The sequence below is a fragment of the Hemiscyllium ocellatum genome, assembly GCF_020745735.1.
Source record: "Hemiscyllium ocellatum isolate sHemOce1 chromosome X unlocalized genomic scaffold, sHemOce1.pat.X.cur. SUPER_X_unloc_4, whole genome shotgun sequence".
Taxonomy (NCBI): domain Eukaryota; kingdom Metazoa; phylum Chordata; class Chondrichthyes; order Orectolobiformes; family Hemiscylliidae; genus Hemiscyllium; species Hemiscyllium ocellatum.
The window spans coordinates 32,501-47,500 of record NW_026867594.1 but is presented as its reverse complement, the minus strand read 5'-3'; the positions used below and the strand labels follow the sequence as shown (position 1 = coordinate 47,500).

The 15,000-nt window shown below is 46.2% G+C and overlaps 1 protein-coding gene across 1 annotated transcript in view; it reads right to left on the bottom strand.

Moving 5' to 3' along the window:
• rapgef3 (Rap guanine nucleotide exchange factor (GEF) 3) overlaps positions 1–15,000 on the bottom strand; it is a 57,934-nt gene that overhangs the window by 16,619 nt on the left and 26,315 nt on the right. Inside the window, exons 9-12 of the mRNA XM_060822358.1 lie at positions 5,089–5,235; positions 3,723–3,829; positions 677–765; positions 431–509 (exon numbers count right to left, since the gene is read on the bottom strand). Coding sequence (XP_060678341.1) covers positions 431–509; positions 677–765; positions 3,723–3,829; positions 5,089–5,235 — 422 coding nt within the window. The remainder of the gene's footprint in view (positions 1–430; positions 510–676; positions 766–3,722; positions 3,830–5,088; positions 5,236–15,000) is intronic.

Sequence of the window (15,000 nt, the reverse complement as noted above, 5' to 3'; positions counted from 1 at the left end):
AGCACCCACTCCCTCAGCACTGACCCTCCCACAGCACCCGCTCCCTCAGCACTGACCCTCCCACAGCACCCACTCCCTCAGCACTGACCCTCCCACAGCACCCACTCCCTCAGCACTGACCCTCCCACAGCACCCGCTCCCTCAGCACTGACCCTCCCACAGCACCCACTCCCTCAGCACTGACCCTCCCACAGCACCCGCTCCCTCAGCACTGACCATCCCACAGCTCCCACTCCCTCAGCCCTGACCCTCCCACAGCACCCACTCCCTCAGCACTGACCCTCCCACAGCACCCGCTCCCTCAGCACTGACCCTCCCTCAGCACTGACCCTCCCTCAGCACTGACCCTCCCACAGCGCCCGCTCCCTCAGCACTGACCCTCCCACAGCGCCCGCTCCCCCAGCCCTGACCCTCCCGTGTGAAAGGATATTGGGTGAGCAGGGCTCTGTGGAGCTGGGCTGTTGGCATGAAGATGCTGTGCATCCGGAGGAAATCCCCAAGGAACGAATCTGCTTCGGACAAATTAACGTTAGGCAATTTCCTGTCTCCCTTTCCCTCACGTCTCCCTCACTCCCTCGCCCCCTCTCTCCCCGTCTCCCTGTCCCCTGCCACACGTTCGCGCGATGGGCTACCACAGATGGACAGGGCCAAATGGACTCCTCCTGGCTTGCGCTACCTGTTGGGTTGCAGTAGTTGGTCTCCAAGCTGACGGTGTCCAGCAGATATTCCAGTATCTTCTCCGGAGTCCCGGACATGACCAGGTACCTGGCGCAACGGCAGAGGACAGAGAGGCAGTTCTCATCAACTGGTGCGGGTGCTCTCCTTCCCACCTGTGGGATCTTGCTGTGTGTGCATGCCTGTGAAATCCCCGTTTCCCAGCCCTTGACCCCACACCCTCAGCATCGCAGCCTGAGGGGTCTCTGTCTCTCCCACCCCCACAGGCCGCGAGCTCCAGATTCTCCTCCTCCATCCCCCCCCCCCACCCTCTGGGTGTAAAGCAGACCCCTCACACAGTACCCTCCCAAACCTCCTCCTGCCCCCTCACACCCAATCTACACCCCCTCCTCTCCCAACGCTCCCCCACCCCCGTCACGGTTCCTCCATCCAGGGATCTTTTTAACACTTTCAGTATCTGGTTGCCCTTTCCCACTTTCTAAAATGCTCCCAATCATCAGGCTTACTGTGCACCTTGGGAACTTTGTAAACCTAGGAACGTTATAAACTTTGGGAACGTTATAAACTTTGAGAATTTGATAAACTTTGCGAGCTTTGCAAACTTTAGGAACTTATCAGCTTTGAGAACTTCATAATACTTGGGAACTTTATAAACTTTGAGAGCTTTATAATCCTTGGGAGTTTTATAAACATTGGGAACTTCATAACATTGGGAAATTTGTAAACTTTAATAACTTCATAAACCTTGGGAATTTAATAAATCTTGAGAACTTTATAAAATTTGAGAACTTTATAAACTTTAGTAACTTTAAAAACGTTGGGCACTTTATAACCTTTGTGAACTCTATAAACTTTGGTAACTTAGTCACCCTTTGGAACTTTATAACTTTGGGAAGGTTATAAACTTTGGGAACTTTATAACTTTGGGAATGTTGTAACTTTGTCGACATTATGACCTTGGGAACTTTATCAACTTTGAAAACTTTACATACTTTGCTCAACTTTATCAACCTTCAGAACTTTGTAAACTTTGGGAGTCTATAAACTTTTTAACTCTTTAAACCTTGGAACATGTACAACCTTGTGAGCTCTTTGAACTTTGGGAACTTTAGAAACCTTGGGACCTTTGTAATTTTGTGAACTTTATAATCCTTGGGAATCTTATAAACATTGGAAACTTCATAACGTTGGGAAATTTGTAAACTTTGATAACTTCATAAACCTTGGGAATTTAATAAACCTTGAGAACTTTATAAACTTTAGTAACTTTTAAAATATTGGGAACTTTATAACCCTGTGAACTCTTAAAAACTTTGGGAACTTTGTCAACCTTCGGAACTTTATAACTTTGGGAAGCTTATAAACTTTGGGAACTTTATAAAACTTGGAAACTTTATAAACCTTGGGAACTTTATAACCCTTTGGGAACTTTATAACTTTGGGAACTTTATAATTTTGGGAACATTGTAACTTTGTGGACGTTATGACCTTGGGAACTTTATCAACTTTGAAAACTTTACCAACTTTCGGAACTTTATAAACTTTGGGAGTTCTATAAACTTTGTTAACACTTTAAACCTTGGAAAATGTATAACCTTGTGAGCTCTATGAACTTTGGGAACTTTGGCAACCTTGGGACTTTTGTAACTTGTGAACTTTATAAACCTTGGGAATTTTATAAACTTTGGTAACTTTATGAATATTGGAAACTTGATAACCTTGTGAACTCTATAAACTTTGATAACTTTATCACCCTTCGGAACTTTATAACTTTGGGAATGTTATAAATCTTGGGAATTTTATAACCTTGGGAACTTTCTAACTTTGTGGACTTTATAATCTTGGGAACTTGATAAACTTTGAAGACTTTACAAAGCTTACTAACTTTATAAACCTTACTAACTTTAAAATCCTTGCTAACTTTATAAACCTTGGTAACTTTATAAACTTTGTGCACTTTATAAATGTTTGCAACTTTATAAACTTTGGGAACTTTATCAACATTGGGAAATTTGCAAACTTTAATAACTTCATGAATCTTAGGAATTTAATTAATCTTGGGAGCTTTATAGACTTGTTAACTGAATAAACTCTGGGAACTTTATAATCCTTGGGAGATTTATAAACAGAGGGATCTTTATAAAGTTGGGAACTTTATAACTTTCAGAACTTTATAAACCTTGAGAATTTTATAAACTTTGGGAACTTTATAGACTTTGGGAACTTCAGAAACTTTGAGATGCTTATAAACCTTGGGATCTTTATAACCTTGGGAAGTTTATAACATTGGGAACTTTGATAATCTCATAAACTTAAGGAACTTTGCAAACTTTGACAAATTTATAAATTTTAGGAACTTTACAAACATTAAGAACCACATACAATTTGGGAACTCTGTAACCTTGCTAATTTTACTAAACTTAGAAATGTTATAAACTTTGGGATCTTTATAACTTTGGGATCTTTATAAACCTCAAGGACTTTATAAATTTTGTGAACTTTATAAGCATTGGGATCTTTATTACCTTGGGAACTTTATAAATTTTGAAAACTTTATGAACTTTGGGATCTTTATAACTCTTGGAACTTTATTACACTGGGAACATTGTACACTTTCAGACCCTGATAAACTTTGGGAATTTTATAAACTTTGGTAACTTTATAAACTTTGGGAAATTTATGAACTTTAGTAACTTTATAAACATTGGGATTTTTATAAAGTTTGGGAACTCTATCAACTTTGTAACCTTAAAAACCTTCGGAAATTTGTAATCCTTGGGAACTTTCTAAACGTTGAAAACTTTAGAAATCTTGGGAACGTTATAAACTTTGGAAATTTTACAATCTTGGGAACGTTATAAACTTTGAGAAGTTTATAAACTTTGGGAACTTTAAAAACCTTGGGAACTTTACAAACTTTTACACTTAGAGAACTTTATAAACTTTGAGAACTTTACAAACCTTGGGAAAATTATAACTTTATAAACTTTTGTGGTTATAAAGGTGAGGTGTGTGTGGGCACTGTCCTCACATGTCTGAGGTCTTACCTGGCAGGTGAGCGACCCTGCCCAGGGCTAACGGTTGGTTGGAATTTCTCCAAAACTAGCACATTCTGCCCATGTTCTTTCAGGTGGACTGTGTTTGCCTCCACATCCTGGAGGGGGTTGGGGGGTTGGGGAGAGAGACAACAGAGGTTCAGTCAATTTCACCTCAACCCCTCACCCTCCCAACCTCTCCCCCCACCCTCCTGCTCCCAGGATGTGGAGGAAGCGTGAGATAGATAGATAGATAGATAGACAGAGAATGAGAGAGAGAGAGAGAGAGAAAGAAACACAAACAGGGAGAAGAGAGGGACAGAACAATGCAGAGTGACAGAGAGAGTGAACGAGAAAGTGAGTAAGATGGAGAGAGGTGGGAAGGAAGTGGGAGACACAGAGAGGGAGGGAGACAGTGAGTGAGGGACAAGACAAAGTGAGTGAGTGAGATAGAGAGAGGGAAGGAGTGAAGGGAAAAGTGAGTGAATGAGAAAAAGACAGAAGGGAGGGTGAGACAGTGAGCGAGAGAATGAAGAGAGAAAGGTTGGTGAGAGACAGAACGAGCGAAAAATTGGAAAGAGTGAGGAATTGGAGAGAGATGGAGAGAAAGAGAAAGAAGGATTGAAGAGAGAGAGTGTGTGAAGAATTGGAGAGAGAGAGCAGAATTGGAGAGAGAGTGAGGAATTGGAGAGAGTGACAAATTGAAGAGAGAGAGTGAATGACAAATTGGAAAGAGAGAGTGAAGAATTGGAGAGAGAGAGAGAAAAGAATTGGATAAAGAGAAAGAGGAATTAGAGAGAGAGAGTGAAGAATTGGAGAGAGTGAGGAATTGGAGAGAGGGAGAGAGAGAATAATTGGAGAGAGAGAGAAAAGAATTGGATAAAGAGAAAGAGGAATTAGAGAGAGAGTGAAGAATTGGAGAGAGAGAGAGAGACAAGAATTGGAGAGAGAGAATAATTGGAGAGAGAAGAATTAGAGAGACAGAGAGAATGACAAATTGGAGAAAGGGAGAGAAGAATTAGAGAGACGGAAGAATTGAAGAGAGAGTGAGTGAAGAATTGGAGAGAGAGAGTGACAGAGTGCGGAATTGGAGAGAGAGTGAGTGAAGAATTGGAGAGAGAGAGAGAGTGAAGAATTGGAGAGAGAGTGAGTGAGGAATTGAAGAGAGAGAGGGTGAAGAATTGGAGAGAGAGAGTGAGTGAAGAATTGGAGAGAGAGAGAGAGTGAAGAATTGGAGAGAGAGTGAGTGAGGAATTGAAGAGAGAGAGGGTGAAGAATTGGAGAGAGAGAGTGAGTGAGGAAATGGAGAGATGACAGAGAGGCAGGACAGATGTGAAGACAGGGTGAAGACTTGGGGCCAGAGGTCCCTGTTCCTCACCTTCAGGATGCGTTTGAAGTCTTCCTTATCGACTCGGAGGAAGAGGCAGTGGTCTTCACGAAGGACGATGGTGGCTGCACGCGGAGCGTCATTGACTAATGCCAACTCGCCGAAATCATCTCCCTCCTGGAGGGTGGAGACCACACCCTGTGGAGACCAATCCCAGGTCAGCGTCATCTCCACCCGCCCTTCCCCGCTCACCCCAGACCATCCCATCCAACTCGCGACCTTTCCATCCTCATCCACGTCTGCTCTCAGACAGGAGAGCACAGACTCACCTCCACAGCAAAAACACCATTGGCTCATCGCAGACCCTCACACAGAAATCCACTGTTAGAGACTGGAATCTAATCGAGGGGTTCGGGGAGGGGTTTATATACAGAATAACAGATACCCGGGAGGGAGTTACAGACTGGAATATAATCGAGGGGTTCGGGGTGGGGTTTATATACAGAATAACAGATACCCGGGAGGGAGTTACACACTGGAATTTAATCGAAGGGTTCGAGGTGGGGTTTATATACAGAATAACAGATACCCCGGGAGGGAGATACACACTGGAATTTAATCGAACGGTTCAAGGTGGGGTTTATATGCAGAATAACAGATACCCCGGGAGGGAGTTACAGACTGGAATCTAATCGAGGGGTTCGGGATGGTGTATATACAGAATAACAGCTCCCCGGGAGGGAGTTACAGACTGGAATCTAATCGAGGGGTTCGGGGTGGTTTATATACAGAATAACAGATACCCCGTGAGGGAGTTACAGACTGGAATCTAATCGAGGGGTTCAGGGTGGGGTTTATATACAGAATAACAGATACCCCGGGAGGGAGTTACAGACTGGAATCTAATCGAGGGGTTCGGGTGGTTTATATACAGAATAACAGATACCCCGTGAGGGAGTTACAGACTGGAATCTAATCGAGGGGTTCAGGGTGGGGTTTATATACAGAATAACAGATACCCCGGGAGGGAGTTACAGACTGGAATCTAATCGAGGGGCTCGGGGAGGGGTTTATATACAGAATAACAGATACCCCGGGAGGGAGTTACAGACTGGAATCTAATCGAGGGGTTCGAGGAGGGGTTTATATACAGAATAACAGCTCCCCGGGAGGGAGTTACAGACTGGAATCTAATCGAGGGGTTCGGGGTGGTTTATATACAGAATAACAGATACCCCGGGAGGGAGTTATAGACTGGAATATAATCGAGCGGTTCAGGGGGGTTTATATACAGAATAACAGATACCCCGGGAGGGAGTTACAGACTGGAATCTAATCGAGGGGTTCGAGGAGGGGTTTATATACAGAATAACAGATACCCCGGGAGGGAGTTACAGACTGGAATCTAATCGAGGGGTTCGGGGTGGGGTTTATATACAGAATAACAGATACCCCGGGGAGGGAGTTACAGACTGGAATCTAATCGAGGGGTTTGGGATGGGGTTTATATACAGAATAACAGATACCCGGGAGGGAGTTACAGACTGGAATCTAATCGAGGGGTTCAGGGTGGGGTTTATATACAGAATAACAGCTCCCCGGGAGGGAGTTACAGACTGGAATCTAACCGAGGGGTTCGGGGTGGGGTTTATATACAGAATAACAGATCCCCGGGAGGGAGTTACAGACTGGAATCTAATCGAGGGGTTCGGGGTGGTTTATATACAGAATAACAGCTCCCCGGGAGGGAGTTACAGACTGGAATCTAATCGAGGAGTTCGGGGTGGGGTTTATATACAGAATAACAGATACCCCGGGAGGGAGTTACAGACTGGAATCTAATCGAGGGGTTCGGGGTGGGGTTTATATACAGAATAACAGATACCCCGGGAGGGTGTTACAGACTGGAATATAATCGAGGGGTTCAGGGGGGTCTATATACAGAATAACAGATACTCCGGGAGGGAGTTACAGACTGGAATCTAATCGAGGGGTTCAGGGTGGTTTATATACAGAATAACAGATGCCCCGGGAGAGAGTTACAGACTGGAATCTAATCGAGGGGTTCGGGGTGGGGTTTAAATACAGAATAACAGCTCCCCGAGGAGGGAGTTACAGACTGGAATCTAATCGAGGGGTTCAGGGTGGTTTATGTACAGAATAACAGATATCCCGGGAGGGAGTTACAGACTGGAATCTAATCGAGGGGTTCAGGGTGGGGTTTATATACAGAATAACAGATACCCCGGGAGGGAGTTACAGACTGGAATCTAATCGAGGGGTTCAGGGTGGTTTATGTACAGAATAACAGATATCCCGGGAGGGAGTTACAGACTGGAATCTAATCGAGGGCTTCAAGGTGTGGTTTATATACAGAATAACAGATACCCCGGGAGTGAGTTACAGACTGGAATCTAATCAAGGGTTTCGGGGTGGGGTTTATATACAGAATAACAGATACCCGGGAGGGAGTTACAGACTGGAATCTCATCGAGGGGTTCGGGGTGGGGTTTATATACAGAATAACAGATACCCCGGGAGGGAGTTACTGACTGGAATCTAATCGAGGGGTTCAGGGGTGGTTTATATACAGAATAACAGCTCCCCGGGGATGGAGTTACAGACTGGAATCTAATCGAGGGTTCGGGGTGGTTTATATACAGAATAACAGATACCCCGGGAGGGAGTTACAGACTGGAATCTAATCGAGGGGTTCGGGGTGGGGTTTATATACAGAACAACAGATACCCCGGGAGGGAGTTACAGACTGGAATCTAATCGAGGGTTCGGGGTGGTTTATATACAGAATAACAGATACCCCGGGAGGGAGTTACAGACTGGAATCTAATCAAGGGGTTCAGGGTGGGGTTTATATACAGAATAACAGCTCCCCGGGAGGGAGTTACAGACTGGAATATAATCGAGGGGTTCGGGGTGGTTTATATACAGAATAACAGATACCCGGGAGGGAGTTACAGACTGGAATCTAATCGAGGGGTTCGAGGTGGGGTTTATATACAGAATAACAGATACCCTGGGGAGGGAGTTACAGACTGGAATCTAATCAAGGGGTTCGAGGAGGGGTTTATATACAGAATAACAGATACCCCGGGAGGGAGTTACAGACTGGAATCTCATCGAGGTGTTCGGGGAGGGGTTTATATACAGAATAACAGCTCCCAGGGAGGGAGTTACAGACTGGAATCTAATCGAGGGGTTCAGGATGGTTTATATTCAGAATAACAGATACCCCGGGAGGGAGTTACAGTCTGGAATCTAGTTGAGGGGTTCGGGACGGTTTATATACAGGATAACCGCTCCCCGGGAGGGAGTTACAGACTGGAATCTAATCGAGGGGCTCGGGGAGGGTTTATATACAGAATAACAGATACCCCGGGAGGGAGTTACAGACTGGAATCTAATCGAGGGGCTCGGGGTGGTTTATATACAGAATAATAGATACCCGGGAGGGAGTTACAGACTGGAATCTGATCGAGGCGTTCGGGGTGGGGTTTATATACAGAATAACAGATACCCCGGGAGGGAGTTACAGACTGGAATCTAATCAAGGGGTTCGGGGAGGGGTTTACATACAGAATAACAGATACCCCGGGAGGGAGTTACAGAGTGGAATCTAATCGAGGGGTTCGGGGTGGGGTTTATATACAGAATAACAGATACCCCGGGAGGGAGTTACAGACTGGAATCTAATCGAGGGGTTCGGGGTGGGGTTTATATACAGAATAACAGATACCCCAGGGAGGGAGTTACAGACTGGAATCTAATGGAGGGGCTCGGGGAGGGTTTATATACAGAATAACAGATACCCCGGGAGGGAGTTACAGACTGGAATCTAATCGAGGGGCTCGGGGAGGGTTTATATACAGAATAACAGATACACGGGAGGGAGTTACAGACAGGAATCTAATCGAGGGGCTCGGGGAGGGTTTATATACAGAATAACAGATACCCCGGGAGGGAGTTACAGACTGGAATCTAATCGAGGGGTTCGGGGTGGTTTATATACAGAATAACAGATACCCCGGGAGGGAGTTACAGACTGGAATCTAATCGAGGGGTTCGGGGTGGTTTATATACAGAATAACAGATACCCCGGGAGGGAGTTACAGACTGGAATCTAATCGAGGGGTTCGAGGTGGTTTATATACAGAATAACAGATACCCCGGGAGGGAGTTACAGACTGGAATCTAATCGAGGGGTTCGGGGTGGTTTATATACAGAATAATAGATACCCGGGAGGGAGTTACAGACTGGAATCTAATCGAGGCGTTCGGGGTGGGGTTTATATACAGAATAACAGATACCCCGGGAGGGAGTTACTGACTGGAATCTAATCGAGGGGTTCGGGGTGGTTTATATACAGAATAACAGATACCCCGGGAGGGAGTTACAGACTGGAATATAATCGAGGGGTTCAGGGGGGTTTATATACAGAATAACAGATACCCCGGGAGGGAGTTACAGAATGGAATCTAATCGAGGGGTTCGAGGTGAGGTTTATATACAGAATAACAGATACCCAGGATGGAGTTACAGACTGGAATCTAATCGAGGGGTTCAGGGTGGGGTTTATATACAGAATAACAGATACCCCGGGAGGGAGTTACAGACTGGAATCTAATCGAGGGGTTCGAGGAGGGGTTTATATACAGAATAACAGACACCCCGGGAGGGAGTTACAGACTGGAATCTAACCGAGGGGTTCGGGGTGGGGTTTATATACAGAATAACAGATCCCCGGGAGGGAGTTACAGACTGGAATCTAATCGAGGGGTTCGGGGTGGTTTATATACAGAATAACAGATACCCCGGGAGGGAGTTACAGACTGGAATCTAATCGAGGGCTTCGGGGTGGGGTTTATATACAGAATAACAGATACCCCGGGAGGGAGTTACAGACTGGAATCTAATCGAGGGGTTCGGGGTGGGGGTTATATACAGAATAACAGATACCCCGGGAGGGAGATACACACTGGAATTTAATCGAGGGGTTCGGGGTGGTTTATATACAGAATAACAGATACCCCGTGAGGGAGTTACAGACTGGAATCTAATCGAGGGGCTCGGGGAGGGGTTTATATACAGAATAACAGATACCCGGGAGGGAGTTACAGACTGGAATCTAATCGAGGGGTTCGAGGAGGGGTTTATATACAGAATAACAGCTCCCGGGAGGGAGTTACAGACTGGAATCTAATCGAGGGGTTCGGGGTGGTTTATATACAGAATAACAGATACCCCGGGAGGGAGTTACAGACTGGAATCTAATCGAGGGGTTCGGCGTGGGGTTTATATACAGAATAACAGATACCCCGGGAGGGAGTTATAGACTGGAATATAATCGAGGGGTTAAGGGGGGTTTATATACAGAATAACAGATACCCGGGAGGGAGTTACAGACTGGAATCTAATCGAGGGGTTCAGGGTGGGGTTTATATACAGAATAACAGATACCGGGAGGGAGTTACAGACTGGAATATAATCGAGGGGTTTGGGGTGGTTTATATACAGAATAACAGATACCCAGGATGGAGTTACAGACTGGAATCTAATCGAGGGGTTCGGGGTGGGTTATATACAGAATAACAGATACCCCGGGAGGGAGTTACAGACTGGAATCTAATCGAAGGGTTCGAGGTGGGGTTTATATACAGAATAACAGATACCCTGGGGAGGGAGTTACAGACTGGAATCTAATCGAGGGGTTCGAGGAGGGGTTTATATACAGAATAACAGATACCAGGGAGGGAGTTACAGACTGGAATCTAATCGAGGGGTTCAGGGTGGAGTTTATATACAGAATAACAGATACCCCGGGAGGGAGTTACACACTGGAATCTAATCGAAGGGTTCGAGGTGGGGTTTATATACAGAATAACAGATACCCCGGGAGGGACTTACACACTGGAATCTAATCGAAGGGTTCGAGGTGGGGTTTATATACAGAATAACAGATACCCCGGGAGGGAGTTACAGACTGGAATCTAATCGAGGGGCTCGGGGAGGGGTTTATATACAGAATAACAGCTCCCCGGGGAGGGAGTTACAGACTGGAATCTAATCGAGGGGTTCAGGGTGGTTTATGTACAGAATAACAGATATCCCGGGAGGGAGTTACAGACTGGAATCTAATCGAGGGGTTCAGGGTGGGGTTTATATACAGAATAACAGATACCCGGGAGGGAGTTACAGACTGGAATCTCATCGAGGGGTTCGGGGTGGGGTTTATATACAGAATAACAGATACCCCGGGAGGGAGTTACAGCCTGGAATTTAATCGAGGGGTTCGGGGTGGTTTATATACAGAATAACAGATACCCCGGGGAGGGAGTTACAGACTGGAATCTAATCGAGGGGTTCGGGGTGGTTTATATACAGAATAACAGATACCCCGGGAGGGTGTTACAGACTGGAATATAATCGAGGGGTTCAGGGGGGTCTATATACAGAATAACAGATACTCCGGGAGGGAGTTACAGACTGGAATCTAATCGAGGGGTTCAGGGTGGTTTATATACAGAATAACAGATGCCCCGGGAGGGAGTTACAGACTGGAATCTAATCGAGGGGTTCGGGGTGGGGTTTAAATACAGAATAACAGCTCCCCGAGGAGGGAGTTACAGACTGGAATCTAATCGAGGGGTTCAGGGTGGTTTATGTACAGAATAACAGATATCCCGGGAGGGAGTTACAGACTGGAATCTAATCGAGGGGTTCAGGGTGGGGTTTATATACAGAATAACAGATACCCCGGGAGTGAGTTACAGACTGGAATCTAATCGAGGGGTTCAGGGTGGTTTATGTACACAATAACAGATATCCTGGGAGGGAGTTACAGACTGGAATCTAATCGAGGACTTCGAGGTGTGGTTTATATACAGAATAACAGATACCCGGGGATGGAGTTACAGACTGGAATCTAATCGAGGGGTTCGGGGTGGGGTTTATATACAGAATAACAGATACCCCGGGAGGGAGTTACACACTGGAATCTAATCGAGGGGTTCCGGGAGGGTTTATATACAGAATAACAGATACCCCGGGAGGGAGTTACAGGCTGGAATTTAATCGAGGGGTTCGGGATGGTGTATATACAGAATAACAGCTCCCCGGGAGGGAGTTACAGACTGGAATCTAATCGAGGGGTTCAGGGTGGTTTATATACAGAAAAACAGCCCCCCGGGGAGGGAGTTACAGACTGGAATCTAATCGAGGGGTTCGGGATGGTTTATATACAGAATAACAGATACCCCGGGAGGGAGTTACAGACTGGAATACAATTGAGGGGTTCAGGGGGGTTTATATACAGAATAACAGATACCCCGGGAGGGAGTTACAGACTGGAATCTAATCGAGGGGTTCGGGGTGGGGTTTATATACAGAATAACAGATACCCCGGGAGGGAGTTACAGACTGGAATCTAATCGAGGAGTTCGGGGTGGGTTATATACAGAATAACAGATACGCAGGAGGGAGTTACAGACTGGAATCTAATCGAGGGGTTTGGGGTGGTTTATATACAGAATAACAGATACCCCGGGAGGGAGTTACAGACTGGAATCTAATCGAGGGGTTCGGGGTGGGGTTTATATACAGAATAACAGATACCCCGGGAGGGAGTTACAGACTGGAATCTAATCGAGGGGTTCGGGGTGGGGATTATATACAGAATAACAGCTCCCCGAGGAGGGAGTTACAGACTGGAATCTAATCGAGGGGTTCGGGGTGGGGTTTATATACAGAATAACAGATACCACGGGAGGGAGTTACAGACTGGAATCTAATCGAGGGGCTCGGGGAGGGTTTATATACAGAATAACAGATACCCTGGGGAGGGAGTTACAGACTGGAATCTAATCGAGGGGTTCAGGGTGGGGTTTATATACAGAATAACAGATACCCCGGGAGGGAGTTACAGACTGGAATGTAATCGAGGGGTTCGGGGTGGGGTTTATATACAGAATAATAGATACCCGGGAGGGAGTTACAGACTGGAATCTAATCGAGGGGTTCGGGGTGGGGTTTATATACAGAATAACAGATACCACGGGAGGGAGTTACAGACTGGAATCTAATCGAGGGGTTCGGGGAGGGGTTTATATACAGAATAACAGATACCACGGGAGGGAGTTACAGACTGGAATCTAATCGAGGGGTTCGGGGTGAGGTTTATATACAGAATAACAGATACCCCGGGAGGGAGTTACAGACTGGAATCTAATCGAGGGGTTCGGGGAGGGGTTTATATACAGAATAACAGATACCCCGGGAGGGAGTTACAGACTGGAATCTAATCGAGGGGTTCGGGGTGGGGTTTATATACAGAATAACAGATACCCCGGGAGGGAGTTACAGACTGGAATCTAATCGAGGTGTTCCGGGTGGTTTATATACAGAATAACAGATACCCCAGGAGGGAGTTACAGACTGGAATCTAATCGAGGGGCTCGGGGAGGGTTTATATACAGAATGACAGATACCCTTGGGAGGGAGTTACACCTGGAATCTAATCGAGGGGTTCGAGGTGGTTTATATACAGAATAACAGACACCCGGGAGGGAGTTACAAACTGGAATCTAATCGAGGGGTTCGGGTGGTTTATATACAGAATAACAGATACCCCGGGAGGGAGTTACAGACTGGAATCTAATCGAGGGGTTCGGGGTGGTTTATATACAGAATAACAGATACCCCGGGAGGGAGTTACAGACTGGAATCTAATCGAGGGGTTCGGGGTGGTTGATATACAGAACAACAGATACCCCGGGAGGGAGTTACAGACTGGAATCTAATCGAGGGGTTCAGGGTGGTTTATATACAGAATAACAGATACCCCGGGAGGGAGTTACAGACTGGAATCTAATCGAGGGGTTCGGGGTGGGGTTTATATACAGAATAACAGATACCCCGGGAGGGAGTTACAGACTGGAATCTAATCGAGGGGTTCGGGGTGCGGTTTATATACAGAATAACAGATACCCCGGGAGGGAGTTACTGACTGGAATCTAATCGAGGGGTTCGGGGTGGGGTTTATATACAGAATAACAGATCCCCGGGAGGGAGTTACAGACTGGAATCTAATCGAGGGGCTCGGGGTGGTTTATATACAGAATAACAGATACCCCGGGAGGGAGTTACAGACTGGAATCTAATCGAGGGGTTCGGGGTGGGGTTTATATACAGAATAACAGATCCCCGGGAGGGAGTTACAGACTGGAATCTAATCGAGGGGCTCGGGGTGGTTTATATACAGAATAACAGATACCCCGGGAGGGAGTTACCGACTGGAATCTAATCGAGGGGTTCGGGGTGGTTTATATACAGAATAACAGATCCCCGGGAGGGAGTTACAGACTGGAATATAATCGAGGGGCTCGGGGTGGTTTATATACAGAATAACAGATACCCCGGGAGGGAGTTACAGACTGGAATCTAATCGAGGGGTTCGGGGTGGGGTTTATATACAGAATAACAGATCCCCGGGAGGGAGTTACAGACTGGAATCTAATCGAGGGGCTCGGGGTGGGGTTTATATACAGAATAACAGATCCCCGGGAGGGAGTTACAGACTGGAATCTAATCGAGGGGCTCGGGGTGGGGTTTATATACAGAATAACAGATCCCCGGGAGGGAGTTACAGACTGGAATCTAATCGAGGGGCTCGGGGTGGTTTATATACAGAATAACAGATACCCCGGGAGGGAGTTACAGACTGGAATATAATCGAGGGGTTCGGGGTGGTTTATATACAGAATAACAGATCCCCGGGAGGGAGTTACAGACTGGAATCTAATCGAGGGGTTCGGGGTGGGGTTTATATACAGAATAACAGATCCCCGGGAGGGAGTTACAGACTGGAATCTAATCGAGGGGCTCGGGGTGGTTTATATACAGAATAACAGATACCCCGGGAGGGGGTTACAGACTGGAATCTAATCGAG